The 20,109-nt window shown below is 38.8% G+C and overlaps 1 protein-coding gene across 3 annotated transcripts in view; it reads right to left on the reverse strand.

The window, feature by feature from the left end:
- grid2 (glutamate receptor, ionotropic, delta 2) overlaps positions 1 to 20,109 on the reverse strand; it is a 1,199,099-nt gene that overhangs the window by 972,401 nt on the left and 206,589 nt on the right. For all 3 annotated transcript variants that reach the window (XM_061901055.1, XM_061901073.1, XM_061901064.1), the window contains exon 2: positions 10,430 to 10,585. In XM_061901055.1, the coding sequence (XP_061757039.1) occupies positions 10,430 to 10,585 (156 nt within the window). The remainder of the gene's footprint in view (positions 1 to 10,429; positions 10,586 to 20,109) is intronic.

Raw genomic sequence — 20,109 nt, forward strand, 5'->3', positions numbered from 1 at the left:
CCCGGGGTGGGTCACCCACATGTGCGGTCCTCTCCAAGGTTTCTCATAGTCATTCACATTGACATCCCACTGGGTTGTGAGTTTTTCCTTGCCCTTATGTGGGATTTGAACGGAGGATGTCGTTGTGGCTTGTGCAGCCCTTTGAGACACTTGTGATTTAGGGCAATATAAATAAACATTGATTGATTGATTGTATTATTAAATATATTTTTTACAACTTTTTGCAACTTAATGCCAAAAAAACGGAAATGCTGATTATCGGTCCTGCTAGACACCGACCTCTATTTAATAATACAACTTTAACATTTGACAACCAAATAATAAAACAAGGTGACTCTGTAAAAAATCTGGGTATTATCTTCGACCCAACTCTCTCCTTTGAGTCACACATTAAAAGCGTTACTAAAACGGCCTTCTTTCATCTCCGTAATATCGCTAAAATTCGCTCCATTTTGTCCACTAAAGACGCCGAGATCATTATCCATGCGTTTGTTACGTCTCGTCTCGATTACTGTAACGTATTATTTTCGGGTCTCCCAATGTCTAGCATTAAAAGATTACAGTTGGTACAAAATGCGGCTGCTAGACTTTTGACAAGAACAAGAAAGTTTGATCATATTACGCCTGTACTGGCTCACCTGCACTGGCTTCCTGTGCACTTAAGATGTGACTTTAAGGTTTTACTACTTACGTATAAAATACTACACGGTCTAGCTCCAGCCTATCTTGCCGATTGTATTGTACCGTATGTCCCGGCAAGAAATCTGCGTTCAAAAGACTCCGGCTTATTAGTGATTCCTAGAGCTCAAAAAAAGTCTGCGGGCTATAGAGCGTTTTCCGTTCGGGCTCCAATACTCTGGAATGCCCTCCCGGTAACAGTTCGAGATGCTACCTCAGTAGAAGCATTTAAGTCTCATCTTAAAACTCATCTGTATACTCTAGCCTTTAAATATACCTCCTTTTTAGACCAGTTGATCTGCCGCTTCTTTTCTTTCTCCTATGTCCCCCCCTCCCTTGTGGAGGGGGTCCGGTCCGATGACCATGGATGAAGTACTGACTGTCCAGAGTCGAGACCCAGGATGGACCGCTCGTCGGGACCCAGGATGGACCGCTCGCCTGTATCGGTTGGGGACATCTCTACGCTGCTGATCCGCTTGAGATGGTTTCCTGTGGATGGGACTCTCACTGCTGTCTTGGAGCCACTATGGATTGAACTTTCACAGTATCATGTTAGACCCGCTCGACATCCATTGCTTTCGGTCCCCTAGAGGGGGGGGTTGCCCACATCTGAGGTCCTCTCCAAGGTTTCTCATAGTCAGCATTGTCGCTGGCGTCCCACTGAATGTGAATTCTCCCTGCCCACTGGGTGTGAGTTTTCCTTGCCCTTTTGTGGGTTCTTCCGAGGATGTTGTAGTCGTAATGATTTGTGCAGTCCTTTGAGACATTTGTGATTTGGGGCTATATAAATTGATTGATTGATTGATACATGCACTGTAAAAAAAAAAAAAAATCTGTATATTTCACAGTAAAATTCTCATCACCATTTTTTTTTTTTAATGTAAAATGGACACATTTTTTAAACATTGTACTACAGTCGATGGAACAAAAAATAGCCACTGTTTATTTAGCATTTTAAAATGGTACCGTGGTTATTTAACGGTAAAATACCGGCAGCTTAGTTGCCAGAATCTTACTGTAAAATTTTAAGGTTAGTTTGTTCAACATATTTCTGTAAATAGAAAGACAGGACCCCTGTCATTTTTTTTTATTCTGGCAACTGAACTGCCAGTTTGTTGCTGTAAAATAACGTTGGTACCATTGTTCCGTTTACCGTAACAACCGTAGTAGATTTTACAGTACTAAAAAAGACAACGTTTTAAAGTAAAAACAGTGGTGGAGTTTTTTTTTTTTCAATTGACAGTTTTCAATTGAATATGCTGTAAAAAAAATAAAAATAAATAAAAATACGTAATTACAACAGAATATCAATTGTCTTTTTTACAGTGTGCGATTTGATGGATAGCCTTGAAATCATAAGTCAAGCAGATGTTGAAGCATTCATTTATATTTTAACAAATACAAATATATATATATATATATATATATATATATATATATATATATATATATATATATATATATATATATGTGTGGAGGGGCGGAGCAGATAGTCCGACAGAGAGGCAGGGCACGCCGGAGCCCGGCCCAGGATGGCGGCAAGGAGGCGGAGATGGGGAACGAGCGGCGAGGCGGGGCGTGCCGGGAGCAACGCCACAAGCGAGATCAGGTGCGTGGATCGCTCACCTGTATATAGGATTAATGAATCCTCTCGGATTGTTTAAAAGGACGGCAGCCGTGAACGTCAGGGAGAGGGGTGGAGAAACAACGACGGAGCGACACAAAGCGCATGCAACCCGGAAGAGAGCGAGAGAGAGGGAGAGCGAGAGGGAGAGCGAGAGGCAGACGACGCAGGCGACTAAAAAGAAACCAGAAAAATACTTTTGTTATTGGAAATTACAGAAAGTCAACACTGCTCAAAGTCATGTCCTTCCTTGGTGGTCCCTGGAACCCGCACGACGGTGAGAGTCGTTCACAATATAAATATATATATACACAGTAAAATCCCCAGTGTTAAATATGCAGTGTTGACATGCATTATATCTATCAGAGTTATAACAACAACAGCTGGAGTAAAACGCCCCCCAGTGTTGGTGTTGATTTCCATCGTTGAAGAGACAGTGTTAAAGGTACACTGATTAGCCCCACCCTCCAGCCCCTCCTCATGTCCACACCCTGAAGAATGTTCTGGAAGCCATTTTCTGAATGTTTAAGGACTGTGGTAAGTTGCTTCTCCTCTCTTACTAAATCAGTTATTTGTAATTTGTAGCATCATGTCAGAATTTACTTTATATTGTTGCTCAATATGTTATTAAGTTATTTGTGTACGGTTTTGTGTCTGAAAAATATGGTATTCTAAAAGGGCTAATGTCACCCAGTGAATGCTAGCGTAAATGCAAGCCTCCTCAGACTTCGTTTTTGCTTAAGATGTGGGACAATTTCAAACATTATGTGAAAAGAATATTTAATATGTAAAATGTACCTAATTATGCTCTGGAGATGTGGCGAAAAAATAGTGAGTAACCCTGGTTTAGGCACTATTGAGCGTTGGTGGCCAGAGCACAAAATCATGAGGTGTGTGTGTGTGAATATTTTTGCTTCTACATTGTTAATGGTGAGGTTACTAAACAATCACCTGTTAGATTACCAGCGTGAAGATATGCAGATAAGATTACAGGTATCACAAATCATGTTTAATTTTATGTGTTTTTTGAATTGAGTGTGCAATTTCACATTTGTTGGCCCTTTTTTTTTGGTAGCTCTATTTGAAATTATATATAGGAGTACCAAGTCATTAGGTTTTTCTAATGATCATGTTTGTTATATTTGTGTATACAGTATTTGTTTTGACTGGGCCTTTCAACTTTGGCTGTATGTTTCGCTTCAAAATAACTGATTTGAAACTCATTTTAAAAATATAACAAATGACCTGTTGGTTTCTGCTTTTTTTCTGTTCCCTAGCATTTGCCAAATTCGGTGTCCCAGCTGTAACAGAAGGTGTCAAAGTTGTTGACAGTTCAGGGACTGAAATAGATGATGATGTTTTTGAGGAAATTGTGAAGGATCCATCCACTGGGATACTAACCATGGATTTTGCTGCTCTTACACTTGATCCCACCGACTGCTCTAGGTCGGAAGAGGCCAGGAAATGTTTCTGCATCCCAGGCTGAGAAGCATCTTGTGGTCTTCAAGAATGTTTGTATTGTTTTCTAATGAAGGATATTTAGTTTAGAATAATTGATGTAATCATTTCTATTATATAACCACAACCATGTCGATTATTTTATTCTTCTCTCCATAGATTGGAACAAGCATCCAAGAACATCTTGACACCATCACTCAACCCTATCTCCTGGTTGAGGAAGAATACAATCCACCAGTTCTTCATCATTCTCGACAAGAATGTCATACCTTGCAGGTCTCACTCCTCTCTTGGTGCTTTTGATGAACTGTTTAAAGCACACTTTGTGTTTGCGACATCATACCACACCATGCTCCACAACATGTACACATTCATGCCTTACTCCAAACCATTTGATGTTCAAATGGCTTATGGAACATCATGTTCCACATTGTATGTTGTCCCATATTGCCATTTCAATCCAATCCAATCCACTTTATTTATATAGCACATTCATGCAGACCTAAGGTCACCCTTTCTGTATTCTGTCCCTAAAGTTGATTATCCTGCCTGACAAAAAATAAAGGTTACTAAACGTATTATTAATGTGTTTTGCACTCACTTGCTATTAACACGACAAAGTTGGTGAGACTTAATTTGACACTGCACAAGAGTAAATCAAGTAGAATGTGCACCATTTTTTTTGTTTTTTTTTTCAGAGATAGTGTGTGGTTTTAGAATCGATGCAATGTTAGCACATTTTTACTGTTTACTAAACATGTTTTCTTCACTGCAAGGGAGTGAATAATCATCATATTAGTGTATTATCAAACCTTATCAGAGTTGTATTTCAACACCAAAGCAGTGTTAATGAGCAAATACATTTAACTTGGTGTACAATTATCACCACAGAAGAGTTAATTTATCAACACTACTCAAGAGTAATAATTTGAACAACACTCCACAGTGTTACAATTTTGACTCTATTTGGTGTTCATTTAACTCTATAAATTTAACACTATGGAAAGAGTAAATTTAACACCAGCTCAGGTTAGGACCAAATAGACGTTTGAATAGTGTTAAATTGAACTCTTTAAGTGTTTATTTTACACTATAGAATTTACTGTGTATATATATATCTATCTATATATATATATATATATATATATATATATATATATGTATATATATATATATATATATATATATATATATATACATATATATATATATATATATATATATATATATATATATATATACATACATATATTCCGCTCAGTGCGGAAGGTCAAAGTGCAAGCAGCGCGGCCTCCTGCCACACTTGCTGTCACATTGTTCCGCCATGTCTCTCCCACGGATGGCTGATACTTTCAGACACAGAGGAGCACCCTTAAAGGACACCGGTTTGATCACCGTTCTTTCACCTTGCCTGGGAAAAAAATAATCCCTACCTACCTTATTGACCGGAATATTACACGACCACTCTTTCTAAGACATGAGAAGAAATCCCGTCAAAATATTTGTTTCTGCTGCTCGACACACCTAAAATATACCTAAAAGGGTACAATGCTTGTCGTTTGGCATGTACCCTTTTTTAAAAGACATTTCTGCACCCTTCAGTCCAGGTCTATTTGTGAACAATATAAAGTTGTACAATTTCAACTACAATCGCGATAATATACTACACACCCTATACAGCCGATAGTTCTTCACATGATTGATTGATTGAGACTTTTATTAGTAGATTGCACAGTACAGTTCAATTGACCACTAAATGGTAACACCCCAATAAGTTTTTCAACTTGTTTAAGTCGGGGTCCAGGTAACAATTCATGGTTAAATAGGCCGCGAAACAGAGACACACACACATGCATCCACAAAAAATATACGCCACACACACACATACCACACCCCCCATCCAACGCCCGTGGCGCAAATCCCTTAGAGGTGATGGACGGATGGGCAGCGCTTGAAGAGCTGCAGCCTGCCACCGTAGCCCCCACAACCCTCCCCTCTGTTGCTTAGGTGCCCAGTGTAGATTGTATTTTTTTACTCATCTTTCCCCATGTTCCCGTCTTTTACGGTGGTGCCTTGTGGCGACCCATCAGCGTTCCTGTACTGTAAGCCTGTCCACTGCAAAAACTGAAATCTAAGTAAGATTGAATATTTCAAATAAGGGTGATATTTGCTTATTTTCTGTCCGACAATATAATTATTTTCACTAAGTAGATTTTATGCTAGAGTGTTTTACTTGTTTTAAGTGTTTTGGTCCTAAATGATCTCAGTAAGATATTACAGCTTGTTGCTGAGATTTTATGACCTATATTGAGTAAAACATGCTTTAAACTGGAATAGTAGCTGTTGCAAAGCTGTGTCATCAGCACTCATGAGTATGAAACTACTTTTTTAAAGTAATAATTTCTTATTTCAAGCATGAACAAACAAATCATGAGTGACACAATCGTGTCTCATAATTAAAACAGATGACAGCCAAATGGCCTTTGCTGTTTTATTTTCAATGAAACCAGAGAAAATAAGTACTCATATAGTTGTACAGTTGCTACAGTACAGTAAACGGACAGTTAATATTTAAACATTTAACACAGGCCTGGGCATTCATTTTGACTCGAGGGCCACATTTAGAGAAAAAAATGTTTCTGAGGGCCGGTATATCTATTTTAAGAACACTAATACAAAACCTCACAATAATGTCTGATTGAATGCTAAAAACGTTATGACAGACCGCTTTAAAAAACGTAATGGAATGTTACATTTTTCTATGAACGATAAAAGATGGAATATTGACAAAATATCAACGTCACACCTCCTTTTGATCAACATATTTTACAATCAAGTGAAACGTAACAAACATGAGGCAAACAGTAAAATATGAACAAAGGGTACAAAAAAAAACCCACCTATAATCTCATATATCTGATACATCACTAAGCTTTACTACTTTGTTGTGAAAATCTCCTTCCGCGTCTGTGGAAACGCTTCCCACCCACACTGCTTGGTGCCTCGTCTGAGCTGCTGTGACTTACATTACCATAGTAACTAATTAGAAGACCATAGTAACTAATTAGATGACCATAGTAACTAAATAAATGACCATAGCAACTGGTATATCATCCAAAAGTGTAGACGACAACAATTGAAATACTTTATATCATTGAAGACTTACGGTCAGTAGAAAACATCACTGCACATCTTAATGGCAGCTACACTTTCCATCTTAAAGATCTAAAAATAATATATCTGGAAATGTCCGGCGGGCCGGATTTAAAAGCTTAACGGGCTGCATGCGGCCCCCGGGCCTTAGTTTGCCTAGGTTTGTCTTCACGCACTAAATAACTGAAAGCACGCACTTGGCGCAATCATGTCGTGTTATCGATGAAAAAATGCATTTTTAGACAATATGAGACATGAGAGTAACAAGCGGTTGCCTTGTTGCCTTTCCATTAAGAAAAATAAACACATTTTTAGCATAAGTTTGCTGGTTTCAAGACATGTAATGCCGGGCGCATATCATTATGTCAAGATAATGGCACTAGCATTTATTTAATTTAAGAATATTTTTCAACATATTGTTTTTTTCTATCAATAAAAGGACACTTGTTATTAGTGAGAATATACTTATTTTAAGGTATTTTGGGGTTTTATTGAGGGAAGCTAATTTTGCTTGTTTTTGAAAGTCTTGACAGGCCAAATTTTCTTGTTCTATTGCAGATAATGTTCCTTAATTCAAGTAAAATTCCTCTAAGTTTGGTATTTTTTGTTTTTGTTTTTAAATATCGATTTTTTGCAGTGACCACTGTTTGTCTAAGTTTTCACGGGTTTGTGCTGAAAACAAAGTTTTGTTGTACTTGTGCAATGACAAGAACGACCTACCTCCCTACCTAAATAGCGGATTGTGCCAGGATGAAGTACGCGTGCACATAAAGTCATAATGAAGGATAACACATTATAAGGAACATTTTGAAGGATACATTTTAAAACCAAACAGCGTCATTTTAAAAAGGATTATAAAGTTACAGATGGTGGCAATGACTAAAGATGCAAATAATAGAAACGTGTCATCCTTATTAATAGTATTATTAACAATTGCTCCAAATGCATTAACTATAATTAGAATACTATCAGTATGCCCTTTTAAAATAGTACTAAAACCATATTTGTACACATTTGTAATCAATATTTAATGTGTACCCTTATTGGTAGTATAAAGGTATACTTTTAGTTTCTTAAAGACGAGTATTGCACCTTAGAGCGAACATTCTTTAAAATGGTACCCGTAGGTAAAGAAATGTTTTAGCCTAGTGCATCTATTTTTGAGAGTGCAGTGATTTCAAGTGACTCCACGTCATTTTTTTCTAACAACTATCTTAAAATTAGCATCAAAACGTCCCCACTCTTTTGCAACTTCATGACAATCTTGGATCTACTTTTTTTCCTTTGGGTTTCTGATTCACAGCTGCATATCTCCAGGTCACGGGTGGTGTAAGTGCGAGTGACAGGAAGAAAAGTTTGCTTATACAAGACCCAAAACCAGTGAAGTTGGCACGTTGTGTAAATCGTAAATAAAAACAGAATACGATGATTTGCAAATCCTTTTCAACCTATATTCATTTGAATAGTCTGCAAAGACAAGATACTTAACGTTGGAACTGGAAAAAATTGTGATATTTTCTTGCAAATATTAGCTCATTAGGAATTGGATGCCTGCAACATGTTTCAAAAAAGCTGACACAAGTGGCAAAAAAGACTGAATGAGTTGAGGAATGCTCATCAAACACTTATTTGGGACATCCCACAGGTGAACAGGCTAATTGGTAACAGGTGGGTGCCATGATTGGGTATAAAATGCTCAGTCATCCACAAATACGGATGGAGCGAGGGTCACCACTTTGCGAAGAAATGCGTGAGCAAATTGTCCAACAGTTTAAGAACAATGTTTCTCAACGAGGGCAGCATGCTGGGACCCGGGTTAGTGCATTGGCCTCACGATATGAAGGTCCTGGGTTCGATCCTGCGCTCGGGATCTTTCTGTGTGGAGTTTGCATGTTCTCCCCGTGATTGTGTGGGTTCCCTCCGGGTACCAAGGCTACCTCCCACTTCCAAAGACATGCACCTGGGGATAGGTTAATTGGCAACACTAAATTGGCCCTAGTGCGTGAATGTGAGTGTGAATGTTCTCTGTCCATCGGTTTTGGCCCTGCGATGAGTCGGCGACTTGTCCAGGGTGTGAATGTGAGCGTAAATGTTCTCTGTCCATCTGTGTTGGCCCTACGATGTGGTGGTGACTTGTCCAGGGTGTACACCACCTTTCGTCTGATTGTAGCATAGATAGGCTCCAGCGACCCCGAGACCCCGAAGGGAATAAGCGGTATACAATGGATGGATGGATTTCTCAACAAGCTATTGCAAAGAATTAAGGGATTTTACCATCTACCGTCCGTAATACCATCAAAAGGTTCAGATGAATCTGGAGAAATCACTGCATGTAGGCAATGATATCACGGACCTTCGATCCCTCAGGCATTACTGCATCAAAAAGTGACATCACTGTGTAAATGATATCACCACATAGGCTCAGGAACACTTCAGAAAACCATTGTCGGTAACTACAGTTGGTTTTTACATCTGTAACTGCAAGTTAAAAATGTCACTATGCAAAGCAGAAGCCTTTTATCAACAACACCCAGAAACACCGCCGGCTTCGCTGTGCCCGAGCTCATCTAAGATAGACTGATGCAAAGTGGAAAAGTGTGCTGTGGTCTCACGAATCAACATTACAAATTGTTTTTGGAAACCGTGGACTTCATGTCTTCTAGAACAAAGAGGAAAGGAACCATCCAAATTGTTCTAGGTATGGGGGTGTATTAGTGCCCAAGGCATGGGTAACTTACACATCTGTGAAGGCACCATTTATGCTGAAAGGTACATACAGGTTTTGGAGAAACAAATGTTTCCATCCAAGCAACGTTATCATGGACGCCCCTGCTTATTACAGCAAGACAATGCCAAGCCACTTGTTACAACAGCGTGGCTTCATAGTAAAAGAGTGTGGGTACTAGACTGGCTTGCCTGTAGTCCAGACCTGTCTCCCATAAAAAATGTGTGGCTAAATATGAAGCGTAAAATACCACGACGAAGACTCCGAACTGTTGAACTACGTAAGCAGTACATCAAGCAAGAATGGTAAATAATTCCACCTTAAACGCTTCAAAAATTGTTTACTGAGTGTTAAAAGGAAAGGCCATGTAACATAGTGGTAACATGCCCCTGTGCTAACTTTTTTGCAGCATGTTACTGTCATTAAATTGTAAGTTAACGATTATTTGCAAAAAGTAAAATAAAATAGTTCCTTAGTTCGAACAATAAATATCTTGTCTTTACAGTCTGTTCAATTGAAAAAAAGTTTAAAAGGATTTGCAAATCATTGTATTCTGTTTTTTATTTGCGATTTACACAACGTGCCAACTTCACTGGATTTGGGTTTTGTATTTGTGTCGTGCGTGGGAAATAATTGTATGGAAAAGCCTCCAGATGGTGTAAGTGTGCAGAACACCAGGGTCCGTCGCCGTCGGTTATTAAAAGAGTTTGACATTTGGAAGATTGACATCATTCACCACTGACTCCGTCGTGAGTAGGGAGGCAATAAAAACAGCAACAATGCGGTCCTACCTTCTTGCACAGCCTGGAAAGGGTTGTTCCCGTCCACAAATTCCACAGAGATGGTAATCTTCTCCGTCTCCAGGATTTCATTGTTCAGGTTGAGGTCCGCCACCGCCAGGCGAAACACTTCATCGTCCTTCCGCGCCGACTCGTCAAAGATGGCGCCTGTGAAATAGAAAGGATATTTCATCAACACTCAAAGCACAACCACGTGTAATATGTTGGAAATTCAGCGGTAAGAAAGCTCCAGTAGGCACGACACATTGATACGACGTTGATCATACGTACATGTCATTTAAAACAGACTTTAAAACAACGTTGCAAAATTGTTGTCATGACTAGGACTTGGATTGTTTTCCTGAGGTGCAAAGCAACTGGATCGGACAACGGTCGAAGTTACGAACATTATTTAATCTTAAATCAACACAGGAACAAACAAAAGGCGCTCACAAGGAGGTACGAAAACTTGGCTGTGAAAACAAAACTTGCGCTAAGGCAAAACTATGAACAACTAAAACAAAAACACTTACTGTGACCGAGAAAAGGGTAAGAAAAAAGGTAGCATGGTTATCATGGGTTTGTCGAGGGTGATAGATTACGTGTAGGAGGTGATGTCACCAGGCTGACCACCTGGCAACTACAGGTTTAAATAATGCTGTGGTGATTAGTGAAAACAGATGCGTGACATGGGGACAGGTGAAAACTAATGGGTTGGCATGGAAAAAAAGCAAATAAGGAAGTGCAAAAACAGGAAACAATGGGGTCTTAAGCTAAACAGAACATAACGAAACAAAACATGATCACAATACATGACAATAGTTGTATTTGTAAACTGAGACAACTTTGACGTAAAAATGACCAAATTTCAATGGTCAAATCAGCGTCAGAACCCGACATTGATTAAACGTCGTCAATATAATGTTGTTCCAATGTTAAGTTTGAGTTGCTCAATGCCAGGACCTAATTCAGCAAGTTCTCCACGTTTATTTAAAAATGTTTAAGATCACTAAATTATTGTTTTTAATTTTTTTTATCATAATTACAATCAGCAGAAAAAGACATAAAGGATTGTAAAAATATCAACAAAATATTTAAATTATTTCATTATTACCTCTTATTTCATACAATTCTTTAACCAATATTTTTTGTCTTATTTATTCAGCCTTTATTTAAGTAGGTAAAAATCCTATTGAGATCAAAGATCTTTTTTCCCACGGGAGACCTGGCCAAGAGGGCAGCAGCAAGGTTACATTAAAAACAGTAAACAACACATACAACATCAAATTTACAATACTCAAATTTGCTCACATGTCACATGTGCATAAAGACAAGGGAGACTGCAATCCTTTCACAAAGGCTTTAAACTCATTCAATGTAACAAGGGTTTGAAGTTGAATAGTCAATTGTAGGTTATTCCAAGCCTTCGGTGCTGAAAACCTAAATGCTTTCCTGCCAAGTTCAGTTCTTACTTTGGGGACGACAAACTGCCATAACAAGTCAACTGAGCAGGCACAAGACATTAAAACAACATTGAGAACTTGTTGAATTAGATTCTGATGTTGAGCACTGAAACCTAACATTGAAACAACATGCTTTTTGTCGACGTTTAATCAATGTTGCGTTCTGACGTTGATTTGACCATTGAATGTTTATTTTTTTCCAACCAATACTCTACAACACAAAAACAACATTGAAAGGACATGCTTTTTGACGACGTTTATTCAATGTCAAAGTCGTGACTTTGATTTGACTTTGGAAATTTGGTCATTTCCCAACCAACAATATGGATCCAACATTGGACATCAACGTTGTATCAATTACCACTGCAAATACAACTATTTTGCAATGTTGTTGCAAACTAAGTTTTAAAGGACATGCTTGTATAATCAATGTTGTATCAATGTCTTGTGCCTGCTGGGAAAGTCCTTTGGGACTTTTTCACAGATTTTTTTTAAACATTAACAAAAAACAAAAAAAAGGTAAGAAAGCCCCAGAAGCAACGAAACATTGATACAACGTTGATCATGCATACATGTCATTTAAAACTGACTTCGAAACAACATTGCAAAATAGTTGTATTTGTAAACTGAGACAACGTTTACTTAAAGGCCTACTGAAATGAGATTGTATTATTCAAGCGGGGATAGCAGGTCCATTCTTTATGTCGCGATATTGCCATATTTTTGCTGAAAGGATTTAGTAGAGAACATTGACGATAAAGTTCGCAACTTTTGTTCGCTAATAAAAAAGCCTTGCCTGTACCGGAAGTAGCAGACGATGTGCGCGTGACGTCACGGGTTGTAGAGCTACTCACATCTTCACATAGTTTAGAATGTGAGCCTCCAGCAGTGAGAGCTATTCGGACCGAGAAAGCGACAATTTCCCCATTAATTTGAGCGAGGATGACATTTTCGTGGATGAGGAAATTTAGAGTGAAGGACTAGAAAAAAGGAAAAAAAAAAGGCGATTGCAGTGAGAGCGATTCAGATGTTTTTAGACATTTACTGGGATAATTCTGGAAAATCCCTTATCTGCCTATTGTGTTGCTAGTGTTTTAGTGAGTTAAATAGTACCTGATAGTCGGAAGGGTGTGGCCAATGGTGTGTTGACGGGTGTGTTGAGGGAAGTCACAAAGCTGCAGCAGGACAGAAGCTCCGCTGATCTAAGACATGTAGTCGGGATCCATGTTCGCTTGACCGCTCTGATCCATAGTAAAGCTTCACCTCCGGGAATTTTAAACAAGGAAACACCGTGTGTTTGTGTGGTTAAAGGCTAAAAGCTTCCCACCTCCATCTTTCTACTTTGACTTCTCCATTATTAATTGAACAAATTGCAAATGATTCAGCAACACAGTTGTCCAAAATACCGTGTAATTGCGCAATGAAAGGAGGCGACTTTTAGCCGTAAGTGGTGCTGGGATAGTATGTCCCCTCCAGCCAATGACGTCACAAACACGTGTCATCATACGCGTCATCATTCCGTGACGTTTTCAAGAGGAAACTCCGCGGGAAATTTAAAATTGTAATTTATTAAACTAAACCGGCCGTATAGGCATGTGTTGCAATGTTAATATTTCATCATTGATATATAAACAGACTGCATGGTCGGTAGTAGTGGGTTTCAGTAGGCCTTTAAAAATGACGACATTTCAATGGTCAAATCAGCGTTGGAACCCGACATTGATTAGACGTCGTCAATATAATGTTGTTCCAATGTTAAGTCTGAGTTGCTCAACGCCAGGACCTAATTCAGCAAGTTACCAAAAACTATAAAAATGGGACTTATTGCCTCCATGCTTGGCAATCAGCGTCAAGGGTCGGAATTGGGGGTTAAATCACCAAAATGATTCCCAAGCGTGGCCACTGCTGCTGCTCACTGCTCCCCTCACCTCTCAGGGGGTGTAACAAGGGGATAGGTCAAATGCAGAGAGTTATTTCACCACACTTAGTGTGTGTGTGAGACTATCAGTGGTACACTTTAACTTAACTTTAACTCCACGTTGTTTCAATGTTTTTTTCCATCCATCCATCTATTTCCTACCTCTTGTCCCTTACTGGGTTAATTACTGTTTGGGTTTTATAGAAAGGCAGAAACGATATTTAAAGCAAAGATACTGCCGGCAAGCAGGAGTACCTGTTTGATGACTATCAATCTCTCAAGGAGCGTTTTAGTTTTGGATACACACGCAAATGATATTCAATTTAACATGGTATCTTTTTCCTTGTAGCCTTTAATTTCAACACTGTTGCTAAACCAGAAACCACTTGGCCGCTAATTGAGTAAGATGAGGAGCAGTGATGCAATTCTAAGCTTACAGCAGTGACTAGTGTGTGTGTGTGTGTGTGTGTGTGTGTGTGTGTGTGTGTGCGTGTGTGTGTGTGTGTGTGTGTGTGTGTGAGCACGATTGACTGCAGGTTACGTTAATATCCAGAAAGGTTACAGTAGCTGATTAAGTTGGCGAAGCTGCTGCTATATTGCTCAAGGAGAAGAGTCTAGTGCTATTACGGCAAAGCAAATTGGTCTGAAATCCCATAGAGGGTTGGAAGATAATGCGTGGACATGTACATGATTAATGGATTTTTTTATTCTTTTTTTTTATTCGTAAAACATCTAGGAAACAGCCAATCTAATCAAAGACCATTGTACAATTAGAAAAATAAAAATAATAGTAATATATTTTATTTTTAAAAATGCACTTTACATTGAGCAAACAACCTCAAAGTGCTACAATATATTAAAAAATAATAATACAAAAATAATAAAAAATAAACAGTAGAACAGCCTAATAGGTAGAACTAGTATGCATAAATCTATAAAAAAGGCTTTTTTTAAAAAGAAGGGTTTTTAAGCCTTTTTTAAAGGCATCCACAGTCTGCGGTGCCCTCAGGTGGTCAGGGATAGCGTTCCACAGACCGGGAGCGACGGAGCAGAAAGCCCAGTCTCCCATACTTCGTAGCTTTGTCCTTGGAGGTTGGAGGAGGTTAGCCTGTTTGGAGCGGAGGTGTCGTGTGGAGGATTTGGGGGTGAGTAGTTATTTGAGGTAGAGGGGGGCATTTCCAAGTCCAAGTTTTTTATTCATTTTGAACATGATTATAGCAAGTTAGATTATAGAATCACCTGTTTACACTGGCGTAATTCAACATGTCAGAAAAAGAGTAGCAATTACGAAAAAAATGTTCACTTCCTGAGTTATAATGTTATGACAGGAGGAAGGAAAAGAGAAAGGAGAAATTGGTAAAGTGCAGTGCCTGAGAGCAAATTAAGATGTGAAGGAAAATACAGAGAATAAATAAATGTGAGTGAAAAAAATATGTATTATTTTGCAGAGTATTTTGTTTTTTCAAGCCGCTATTGATAACTTACTGTACTTTAAATTTGAGTGGAGTTTGTACAAATTGCAGCTGTAGATTTGTCCGAACAAAATATGACCTCACTACTGAGTGAGAGCTAACATCACATCCATAAACAGGGTCTCTGCCGGATTAAACAAGTCAAATTTAGTACTTTTTTTTTAAACCGTAATGAATACAATTTAAGACCCATTTCACATGGATACAGGCAAAAAAAGTACAAAGGATTTGAAGGAAAATTGGAGGCCCGAAATTATTTGCAAAGTATATGAATTTATTCACAGCTCTTTCACATTGGAATACAAAAATAGGACCGGGTGATATGGCCCTTTTATTAATATCTCGATATGTTTAAGCCATGTCACGATACAGGATATATATCTCGATATTTTGCCTTAGCCTTGAATAAACACTTGATGCATATAATCACAGCAGTATGATGATTCTATGTGTCTACATTAAAACATTTTTCTTCATACTGCAATAATATATTCTCATTTTAAACTTTCATGCAGAGAGGGAAATCACAACTAAGTCAATTGACCAAAAAATTATTTATTAAACAGTTATCAAGCAGTGGCACAAAAAGTCATGTAATTTCAAAACAGAAAGTGCTAGATTGTCAGAAACATTTTAAAACAAGCTCTGAGTGCACTTTTGTGCATGATGTCACTAAGATGACGTATCAAAACAACACTAAATTAAAGTGTGTCAAGACTAGGACTATGGTGTGGATTGTTTTCCCGAGGTGTGAAGCGACTGGATCGGACATGGTGTGAAGGTAATGACATCTTTTAATTTTAACACTCAAAAGTACTACAAAAACAAAGGGTATAAACAAAAACTCGCACAAAGGCAGAATTATGGACATAAAAGAAAACTTGCAAACTATGGCATGAATAAAGAAAACTTACTTGGAATGAGAAAAGGAATAAAAAAGAGCAGCATGGATCATCAGCATGAATAACAAGGGTGTATAGAGGGTGATGTTGCCAGCCTGACTGCCTGGCAACTGCAGGCTTAAATAGTAATGTGGTGATTGACAACAGGTGCATGAGTCCAAATGAATCAGGTGCGTGACATGAGGATAGGTGAAAACTAATGGGTTGTCATGGAAACAAAGCAGGGAGTGAAAAAACAGGAACTGACAAAATCCAAAAACCAAACAGAACATAGCCAAACTAAACATGATCACCAGGACATGGCAAAGTGCACTTTTTGTACAGAAGGCCACTACAATAGTTTAAAACAAATATAGTGCACTGTTGTGCATTATGTCACTCAAAATATTTCAATGTGTCAAATAAAAATGATCTGCATAATAGGAAATCAAATAACAGTGCGGCTACTTTTTGTAGCAACGCTTTTGCCGCATAATTGTTCAACATATTCCCGCTTGAAGCCAAACCACCGCCAGACATTCCCAAGTGTTTCTCTTGGGAATTAATTATTCCCTAATGTTTTGCCAGTGTCACCTTCTCTCTCTCGTATTACCACTCGCACCTCACGTTAGCATCACAGCTAATGTTACCCATGTAGCTACCTCTCTGCTCGGGTGATGTTGCACGTGTGACGTATGAAAGAAGGTGCGCTTATTTACATCGCTGCGAGAAGGAGAGACAAGAAAGAGTGAGAAACGCATGTAGTGTAATGCCCGCAGCTAAAAGCAACTGCGTGAGAACGTATACTTGAATATCACGATATACTCATTTTCTATATCGCACAAAGACGAACCCGCGATATATCAAGTATATCGATAAAATAAACAACTTAACATTTGTAACTTAACCAAAGTAAAAACACCAGAAACTTCTCTGTTGTGAAGCAAGATTTGTTTGGAAGTCAGAATAAAGAAATTGCCAAACTATAACTGTTCTGACCGGTCAGCACAGTTAATTTCATTGTGTAGTTACGTTTTAGCGTCCTCAAAAATCAAAACATTTCAAAGCGAGACTAAAGTTAATGCATGTTTTGATTAAAAGCAACGTCAATAGATTTTTAAAACCTTACAAAATCGTATTTAAGACCTTTTTATGAGATTTTAGGATAATTTTATACATTTTAAGGCCTTAAATTAAAATTATTGGATTTAAGACTTTTTAAGGCCCCACGGATTCCCTGATAAAATAGCAATAAATCCTATGTCCTGATTTCCATCTATGAATGTGACAATCCGAAAAATTGCTATTTATAATATTATGGGATTCGTCGGTGTGACGTCATGATTCCTAGCATCGCCCAATAATTATCGGTCTGACAATAATGGTGCACACCGATTTTTGAATACCTTCCAAGTGTGAGATGGACCAATCAGCCTGTAAAGGATTGCTTTCAACCACCGTTTGCCTTATCCTATTCCACTAAACGCAAAATGTAATTAACCTTCAGAAGGACAACCCACAAGTTTGAAATGCAACCGCGACTCAAAGGCGACCGTAAACTACAATCCAACTGCTGCTTCATCACCGAGTCCTCATGAAATATGCATCCTTCGATAATGGGAACGGTTGGCGTTTGGCAACAGTAAACATTCTGGGCTCTGATTGACTCTTTGTTCTTTTAATAACAATACAATATGGATGAGCTTAGACAAACTTGCTGTGACCTTAAAAAAATACCCCTCCTTTTTTTATTTTTTTTTCTTGCTTTTGAACACTGAAATTTTGAAGTGTAGTGAGTTGTGATTTTCATGCACTCATCTTTGGTGTATTTATCTGCCACACGTAATGCCTACATTGAAGGCCTACTGAAATGAGATCTTCTTATTTAAACGGGGATAGCAGGTCTTTTCTATGTGTCATACTTGATCATTTCGCGATATTGACATATTTTTGCTGAAAAGATTTAGTAGAGAACATCGATGATAAAGTTCGCAACTTTGGTCGCTAATAAAAAAATCCTTGCCTTTACCAGAAGTAGCAGACGATGTGCGCGTGACGTCACGGATTGCGGAGCTCCTCACATCCTCACATTGTTTACAATCATGGCCACCAGCTGCGAGAGCGATTCGGACCGAGAAAGCGACAATGTCCCCATTAATTCGAGCGAGGATGAAAGATTTGTGCATGAGGATAGTGAGAGTCAAGGACTAGAAGAAAAAAAAAATGACGAGGGCAGTGGGAGCGATTCAGACGTTATTAGATACATTTACTAGGATCATTCTGGAAAATCCCTTATCTGCTTATTGTGTTACTAGTGTTTTAGTGAGATTATATGGTCGTACCTGAAATTCGGAGGGGTGTGGCCACGGGTGTGGTGACCGCCAGTGTCTCCGTGGGAAAGCCACGTTTCTCGACGAGGCAAGGCAGCCGGGCTGAGATTAGTTTCTTTTTCCTCTCCTCCACGGTATAAGCATCTGACAGTCGGGGGCGGTCGTTGGGAGGAGGCAAGAGAGTCTGCAGCTGCAGGAAGAACGACGCAAACTCTCCGTTCATGTCTACGGTGAGAGCCGACTTATTGCCACCATTTTCTCACCGCAACATGCCGGTGGACATGTGGTAGGGAACCAAGTTCGCTTGACCGCCCTGTTCCACAGTAAAGCTTCACCCTCATCTTTCGGGAATGTAAACAAGGAAACACCGGCTAAAGGCTGCTTCCCACCGCTTCCCACCTACATCTTTCTTCTTTGATGTCTCCATTGTTAATTGAACAAGTTGCAAAAGATTCAGCAACACAGTAGTCCATAATACTGTGTAATTATGCGATTAAAGCAGACGACTTATAGCTGGGATCGGTGCTGGATAAAAATGTCCGCTACAATCCGTGACGTCACGCGCACGCGTCATCATACCGCGACGTATTCAACAGGATACTTCACGCGAAATTTAAAATTGCAATTTAGTAAACTAACCCGGCCGTATTGGCATGTGTTGCAATGTTAATATTTCATCATTGAGATATAAACTATCAGACTGTGTGGTCGGTAGTAGTGGGTTTCAGTAGGCCTTTAAACTGGTCTGTGGTGCAAAAAAGTATATCCAAATGTACTTTCCAGAGTATTGTCCCTTAAATACACTTGAATGCTTTTTGAACTGTAATAAAAGCATTTTATCACTGTGCCAGTAATGATATTTAGGAGCAATAGAAACTGTTCTACATCATTATGAGTCATTGTTAAACTGAAACAACAAAGCCACCACTTTATGCATGAGCACAAAACTCATGATGCCGGTGCATTAATCTTTGTGTTACGTGACAAGTACATTGGCTGCATCGGGGAGAGACGGCGTTGAATAAACCATTCAATCGTTTTAAGAACAAGAGAATCTGCAACAGCGGTGGCCAAATTAAACAGAGGCCGCATCCAAAGTTGTTTGGCGAGACGTATTGATTTAAATGTCCGCTGATGTTCAAGTGTTTGGTATTAATTTTCTTGTTTGTTTTGGGCCATAAATACTTGGCGTGTCCTTGAAATACCCCAAATGGGGCGAGTTAAAACATGCAAAAACGGCTTCAGTATAAGTAGTAGCTGCCATTTGTTTTCCCCTTGGCACCGGATGAATCAGCATTACAAGCGGTAATACATCAAACACTAGTTGAATTTATTTAGCAAAAACAACAGTTGTTAAATGCAACTTGATCAAAAGAAGTAACTAGCGGAACACTGACCTCATGTCTCAAATGGCTTCTTTTGTCTTAAGAACGTGCAAACGAGTATTTTGGTTTCGTTTCACAGTAAAAGGCATGAGTGAATTCATGAGGCTTTAACAATCTGTCTCAAAAGTGGGTACTCAATTTTTAATGAATTCATAAAAATGGAATGATTCAGTCCACGGAAAAAAAAGACCCAACAATGGATATGAAACCCACTAGAAGGCAGACAAAAATATTTCAACAAAG

Source organism: Nerophis ophidion, linkage group LG01 (assembly GCF_033978795.1).
Source record: "Nerophis ophidion isolate RoL-2023_Sa linkage group LG01, RoL_Noph_v1.0, whole genome shotgun sequence".
Taxonomy (NCBI): domain Eukaryota; kingdom Metazoa; phylum Chordata; class Actinopteri; order Syngnathiformes; family Syngnathidae; genus Nerophis; species Nerophis ophidion.